General features: G+C 43.1%; 2 protein-coding genes across 2 annotated transcripts in view; one reads left to right on the top strand and one right to left on the bottom strand.

Moving 5' to 3' along the window:
- Positions 1 to 6: 6 nt before the first annotated feature.
- actr2a (actin related protein 2a) lies at positions 7 to 7,081 on the bottom strand (the record flags this gene model as incomplete). Its single annotated transcript, XM_035659681.1, is given in 8 exon segments — positions 7 to 3,655; positions 4,594 to 4,726; positions 4,893 to 5,038; positions 5,129 to 5,278; positions 5,385 to 5,521; positions 5,893 to 5,965; positions 6,050 to 6,265; positions 6,971 to 7,081. Coding segments are annotated over 8 exon segments (1,137 nt in total), but the record flags the coding sequence as incomplete, so codon positions are not given.
- Positions 7,082 to 7,145: 64 nt separating this feature from the next.
- Positions 7,146 to 7,510, top strand: part of LOC118326961 (nuclear factor 7, brain-like) — a 3,914-nt gene continuing 3,549 nt past the window's right edge. The window contains 1 exon segment of the mRNA XM_035660125.1: positions 7,146 to 7,157. Coding sequence (XP_035516018.1) covers positions 7,146 to 7,157 — 12 coding nt within the window.

Raw genomic sequence — 7,510 nt, 5'->3', positions numbered from 1 at the left:
CCACTAGACTCCATTGACAAAAACAGTCATTTTACCTTAGCACCAAGGTCCTTATGACTAAAACTAGTCCTGAAAAAACTTTTTAGTTAACTGAAATAAGATTAAAATTATATTGTGCACTTACACAACTAAAATAAAACAATTTAGATACACTGAAACTAATAAAAAAACAAACTAAACTATTAAACAATAGAAACTAAACTGAACTGAATTTATAACAAAAAATTAAAAGCAAAAAAGAAATAAAAACTAATGAAACATACAAAACTACAGTAACTCTGCGGCAGGACACGGGAGTTACAGGTCCACTGCAAACAGTTAACGTTAGTTTGGATCCAAACTAACGTAATAAAGTTGTACGATAACACAAACTGATCGAGGCAGCGGTGAGCTAAAAGCCCTGTTTTTGTCAATGGAGTCTGGTGGAGCGAGGCTGTCTTTGGTGGCTAAACTACGCTTTGTTGCTGCCTCCGTCCACAGCAGTACACCGATTAGCTTCCATGATCAGTTCCTCAAATAACCCCGCTTCCAAAAAAACCCAAATGAACCCTTTAAACCAGGATATGTTTTATTTTGGCCCCAACATCTGACCCAGGACCAGCCAATCAGTGTGTTCCCCAGACTTTAAAATGACGGCTGAACTCAGATCAGCTGTTATTGTGACGACAGTGCCCCTTCATTGAATGAAACAGGTCAGCAAACAGCTGTACAATCAGAAGATTAACAGTCCCTCAGAGCAAAAGGCAGATGCCCGGACTCTGAAACAAAAAGCACATCAATGTTCAGGAACATAAAAAGAAGCAAAAGTGTCAGAAATATATGAAATAAAGGAGAAGCTGATGGAGCCTCAGTGGAATTGAAAGCACGGTGCATGAATGTCACAAGAGAAGTGATGATCCAGCACATATTATCACAGCCCTGAATCCCTTTCAGTCACTGAGCTGTAAGTACATAAAACCTGTCAGGAGAAGAACTAATACTACATGAATGGTAAAGTTTTTACCAAACATTTGACGCCTGTAGAGCTGCCACTAACGCCGTTTCTCTACGCCACCAAATATAGAAATTACAGCAATGTTGGTAAAGACTTGTCCTCCATCAGAAGCTGAAGAGAGTTCATTCCAATTTTTGCCCATATTTTAGGCAGTATAGGAGGAATTACTGATACTGTATCAGTATCTGATCAACTCTACTTTACAACCTCCCTCGTCAATAAAAAGACGGCTACCACGCAGCCGAGTTCATACTTTTAATATACTGTTCCCGAAGCAAACTTTAAGAGCTGCTCAGTGACTGAAATGTCGGACCTTGTGGAGGCGGCGATCCAGGACGCTGATAAGACAATCCTGGATGGAGACTAAGGAATGACTTGATGCTTTGTTGAGTAATGGAAACCGTCCCGTGTGATCTGAGATTTGTTGGTCATAAACTGGATACAGAGACGCCCCAAAATCAAACCCTGTTAAAAGCTCCAACTGGCCTGCTTCCAAAACCCTGCTCACCACCACAAATAAAACCTTCCCCATGTGTTCATCTCACATCTTCATATTTACCACACTCTCTCGCGGAGGATGCAAACAGCTCAAGAAGCAAGCAAACGTCCCAACCAAGACGCAAATGAAGCCAAACGAGGAGTTAAAAATTGCGTCCTGCCCTGCGAGTCAATCCAAAAACATTCGACAGGGAATGCGAGGGAACTCCACTGTGAGCATTAGTTTTAATGCCAGCATCTGTTTTGACAGATTAGGTGACACATTTTTCAAATGGCAGAGGTTTTGGAAAGGAACTCAAACGCATCACTAATAATAATAATAATAATAATAATAATAATAATCATTCATCGTCTTCGACTTGAAAACAGCCAGGAGCTCATTCGGGCTCTAAAAAAAAAAATCTTAGAATATCTCCACTTTATCAAAGTTAACTGATGAGTTTGAACATTTTTTAATGCCATCGATTGAATGGTTTAATCTTTAAAGGAATAGGTTGATATTTTGGGAAATATGCTTATTTCTGCTTCCGAGATAACCAAGTTAACCTAGTCTCTAAGCTAAGCTAACCGGCTGATATTTACTGAATGGGAGTGGTACCAGTTTTACCATCAAAGGTTAGCTTAGCTTAGAGACTGGAAACAGAGGGAAACAGCTAGCCTAGCTCTGCCCAAAGGTAACACAAATCCACCTGTAAAGCTCACTGATTAGCTATTAGCATGTTATTTCTCGTTTGGTTACATCGCTCCGAGTGTAGAAACATCACGTTGAGGGTTTCCACGCGGTGCCTGACTATTTCTTAGCCAGGAACAATAACTGAAGTTTGAGAAAATTGGTAAAAGAAACTGATTGTTTGTTTCCATCCGCCACCGTTATATGATTTATTAGGACTTCATCGAGATAAGAATAGAAATTGGTTATTGCACATTTCATAATAATCATTATCAATCATTATATACTACATTAATTAATGGATAAATAACAAACAGATGTTGCTACGTGAACCTCAACATTGTTAACCGGACTTCATAAACATGATTTAGCCCAAAAATAACAGGCAGAGGAGGTGAAGCACTTTCTTAGCCCTGAGTAGTGTCTGCAGGCTGCACATGGCCCCCCCAGCAACCTCCACCAGTAGGGACGGGAGTGGATACGATTTTGCTGATACAAATGCTCATTCGTTATTGATTCCTGATCAACTCAACTGTTTTATAACCTCTAAAGTCCGAATACAGCGTAGAAACAGCTTTGAGTAGTTTGGGACCATTTCTTCGTCTCCGCAATGACTCCTTCATGTTGTGAGTTTAACTTCTTTTTATGCAAAGTGCAACTGTCAGACAATGATAAAGGTTTAATTGATAAGCTCGGAGGATTACCTTTCAGATGGATTGGACAAATCGGTTCTCTGGGAAATCTGTGAACATTTTTACCAACTCTTCTCTCCTGTCATCTACGTTACGGCGGCTGAACAGTAAAAGGACGTTTAGAAATCCTCGCTCACGTCGACGACGAGTCGAAACAGTCCGGCACATAAACCTGCTCCCTAAAACATGAAGCTTCATACTCATCTTTATGCTAAACTACGCTAACCATCTCCTGGCTCCAGCTTCATATCGAATAGCAGATATAAGAGTGGCATCATTCTTATCATCCAAGTCTCACCAAGAAAGCACATAAGCATATTTTCCTCAAGTGTTACTGTTCCTTTGAACGGCGTTGAAGCACTTAATGGCACTACATCTCAAAAACCTAATTTTCAGTATTTTTTTGTGTCTTTGGGCAAATATTAAAGAACTTCCCACAACTCCACATCCTTCCTCCCTCCTTCCATCCTTCCCTCTTTTCAAAACGAGCGTGAATCGAAGACACGGTGTGACCATCCAGACACATCAACATAAGTGATGCATGGATATCAGCTGACGGGGGACGGGGTGTAGATGGAGGGACGGTGGGTGGGTGGGTGTGTGGGGGAGTGGGAAGTGTTTGTTTGTGTTTTATCTGACGGTGACTCCGAGCTTCTCCAGCACTCGGGTCCCTTTCTCCTGGTACTCCTCCCGCGTCATCCAGAAGTTGTCCTTGTCCTTCATGATGTCGGCCAGCACAGCGCCGCCCAGGAACACCATGTGTTTACGCCGAGGGGGGTCCTCTATCCTGATCTTGAATTTCTGCGGTGGAGATGAGGTGGAGAGAAGAGCAGAGAGTGTTAACAGAGAAAAGGAAGAGATAATAATGTGTTGAAACCCCCGCTGCCCTGTGAGGTCCCTGAAATAGACTGGAGAAGATTGTCTTTTAATTACAGGTTGGAGGATTTCCCCGAGCGGCTGCAGGAGCAGCAGAGCGTGCTTCCTCTCAGGGAGAGACGTAGGAAGAATGAGAGGTTATATTTCACCTTGTCATCACGGGACCACGACAAAGAGACGTTTCTGAGCTGTGGAGGGCAAGACTGTGGCTTCACTACCCCCTAGTGGCAAATATAGTAACTGCAGAAGAAAGCTCTGGGGAAGACGCAGTGACTACTAACATCTGTCACTGATTAACCCAATGACATTAAAATAAGATGAAAATCAAGGATGGAAACGTGTGGAGCACAATTATCATTACATGTACAACTCAGTAGCTGGAAAAGGTACAAACAAGCTCCGAGCTGCACGTTTATCAAGTGCACATAAGCTAACAATCAAGATCAAGAGTTCAAGAGTGCTGCAGGGAAGTTACAGGGTTCCCACTCTTTTTAAGAAATCCTTTTCCAGGAGTTTTTCCTAAACAATACAGGACAGCACTCCGTGTTAGCTCGACAACATCGATTATTTCCAGGATATTTAGTAATTTTAATACTTTTCCAGGTGTTTTGCATGACAGGAAAACTAGGTTTTAAATCTCCAGGTTTTTCCGGACGTGTGGGAACCCTGAGTTAGCATCGCTCCGGTTCCTGGTTCCAATAAGATTTTTTTTTTGGTTCGGCAGTGGAGAGGACTTCGAGTTGCATTTCGTCAGTCGAGTCTATTATTAGCAATAAATCCTAATAACAGGGTTTGTTATTTCTATTTTAACAAGTAAAATGTTCAGTGGGACACTTGATGTTGGTGTTATTTGTTTTACTCACCGATAGCTTGTCGACGTCTCCCTTCAGCACTCGCTCCAGGTACAGCTGCTTCAGTTCGCGCTCCAGGCGGGACGGCAGGCCGGGATACATGGTGGAGCCTCCGGAGAGGACGATGTGCTTGTAGAACTCAGACCTGACAAAAAGTACATTTGATTTCTTTAAGTACGTGTAAATGTGTTCCACATCCAGGGATTTGGTGTGTTCGTTCTTTGCGTTATAGCTGGTTTGTTTGAGAAATCTGAACACACACCAGGCAGGAAAATACGTGAATCAGAGAGGAGGCGTTCCCGAGAGCTCACCTGGTGTCGATATCTGCGGCCTGGATGGTGTTGAAGAGCAGCTCGGCCACACCCACGCCCTCCACGTTGATGAGGTGAGGTTGAAACAGCGCCTCGGGGGCTTCGAACCTCTCACCTCCCACCTTGATCACCCTGCCGTCGGGGAGCTGCGGACAGAAATGCAACGACGTCTTAACGCTGTTAAACTCTGAACTCTGTGATTACAGTACGCTTTATAATACAGGACCATGACTCACCGTGTACGACTCCACCAGCACGGTTGTCTCCAGCGCCAGCTTCTGCTCCTGTTCGATGTTATAACCGACGTAGCACAGGTTCTCCTTCATCATCCGCACCGTCTCAAAGTCAGCCGAATGGTTGAAGGCGTAACCTCGCAGCAGCAGCAGCTGGCGGTCGGCACAGGGAGGATGGTGGTTATCGGTGTTATAGAATACAGGTACAATACATTATCTTTCTTCTTTATAGTGCTTAACTGAGCGGTGCTGCCGGTACCTTGATGAGGTAGCGTGTTATGTCCCTGCCTGCGATGTCGAGGCGTCGGGTCAGGTGGGGCAGCGAGAAGCCCTCATACACCGGACAGATGTGAGTGACGCCATCACCGGAGTCGACCACCACGCCGGTCAGCAAACCTAAAACAAAACAATGTGTATCAGTCAGCTCTTGTACCTTTAAGTCAGGGGTGTTATTTATTCTGTGTTCTGAACAACCAGACTGTGTGATGTTACACTGCGTTGAAATAACCAAATGTTCAGTCTCAGGCTGGTTGTTCTGACACATTTACAATCATTACTGCTTTTTCTGTAAGCATTTAGAAGGTATTTAGAAATGGTGTCATCACTTGGTTTGTCCAGCAGAGCGTGCTGCGACTCCACAGTTAACACGGTCAGTCAGCACATGTATCAGAGTATCACAGCTGAGCGGACGGTGGCCCGGACTCAAACGTCCAAAAAGAAAAAGCCTCTTTTTATTCCAGCTCACAAATTCACCAGCGTATCGGTACCTTGAGCGTAGAGCGTGAGGACGGCCTGGATGGCGATATAAACTCCTGTGAACTGGTACGTTTCAAACATCACCTGGCAGGAGAAACACAAAGCATCAGTTCACTATTCTGTAATGTTTTATAATCAAATAGGATCACTAACGAACTGAAACACCACCTCTATAATCTTTTCTCTGTTCTTGGTGGGGTTCATGGGCGGCTCGGTCAGCAGGATCTTGCAGTCGCGTGAGTTGATGTTGAGTTTCTCGGGGCCGAAGGTGTAGTCCCACAGGTGCTTCATGTCGTCCCAGTTCCTGACGATGCCGTTCTCCATGGGGTAGTTCACCTCCAACATGGAGCGCAGCTCGCTGGCCTCGTCCCCCACCATCAGGTCCTGCGAGAGGTCAAAGGTCGGCGGTTGATTTTAACTCTTTAACTGGGACTTTTCTTTCATCTCTGTTTCTGTAGCTCACAGACACTTACCAATATGAGAACTATTAATACCATCACAGTTCTAACACTTTAAAAACATCCCTCACTTTATTTCTGCAACAAATTAAACGTTAATAAAAGTTGGTAAAAACTGCTTAAATATAAAAACTAAAAAATAATAATAATTTAAGTGTAAACTGAGTTTTTTCATTTCACTTTGTTATCGTCATCTACTGTTGATATTTGCACAGTTCAAATCATCAGGAAACAAATGATTGCAAAACTCTTGGCATTAGCCTTTTTAATGACGTATTATAAGCTGCTTAGAACTATTGTTAGGAAGTTAAACTGGTCATAATCCCCTCAAATATCTACTTTATATCGCTGTGAGAACATCAACACGTTTCTCCCTCTAACAACTGTGCTTCATTTGTTACAAGATTACATCAGAACAAGTGATGATAACGTCACGATTACTCCTCTGTACTGAACAGAGCTTGAACACATCATACTGTAACTCACTGCGACGGGTAACGAAGGTAAATCACTGAAACCATCGCTGCTCTCTCATATTTGATCACTTACATGCTGTGGTCTGAAGCCTAACTGCGTCCTGATGAACCCAACCAATCAGGATCGTGAATGAAAACAGACTCCGTGGAATTACCTTGATTTCAATGTTGCCGACTTTAGCCGTGGAGCGGATGATTGGCCGGCCAACCAGCGCTGGGAAAATGTGTTCGGGGAAGTTGGAGCCTGCATAGCCGCACTTGACAAACTAGGATGAGAAAGAAAGAAGAAAAAAAAAAGAACATGTTAAAATATTCAAAACAACATCGTATATGTTTGAGTTAGTGAGTAAAATGAATCCTGAAGGTTTGGAGCCGGAGCTCTTATACTGAGTCATTTGTTACAGTACGAGTATAAACAGAAGAGAAACCTTCATAAACAGCAGAGAAAGAATAAAATACAAATATTTGTATGTATAACTGTGCATGTGCAATGTTTTAGTTGTGCTTAACAGGTTAATAATATTGATTATATATCGATCGATATCAGATAATATAAGCCGCACCAACACTCACAGCGATCAGCGGTTAAAAGTTCAGTTTTAATAGAATATAAGACTTTTCTGAACATGTTGCCCCAGTGAGTGTCTCCTGTTGCCCCAGTGAGTGTCTCCTGTTGCCCTGTTGCCCCAGTGAGT

This window comes from Morone saxatilis, unplaced genomic scaffold (genome assembly GCF_004916995.1).
Source record: "Morone saxatilis isolate NCDOM2014 unplaced genomic scaffold, NCSU_SB_2.0 Contig17, whole genome shotgun sequence".
NCBI lineage: Eukaryota > Metazoa > Chordata > Actinopteri > Moronidae > Morone > Morone saxatilis.
This window is presented reverse-complemented; position numbering and strand designations above follow the sequence as displayed.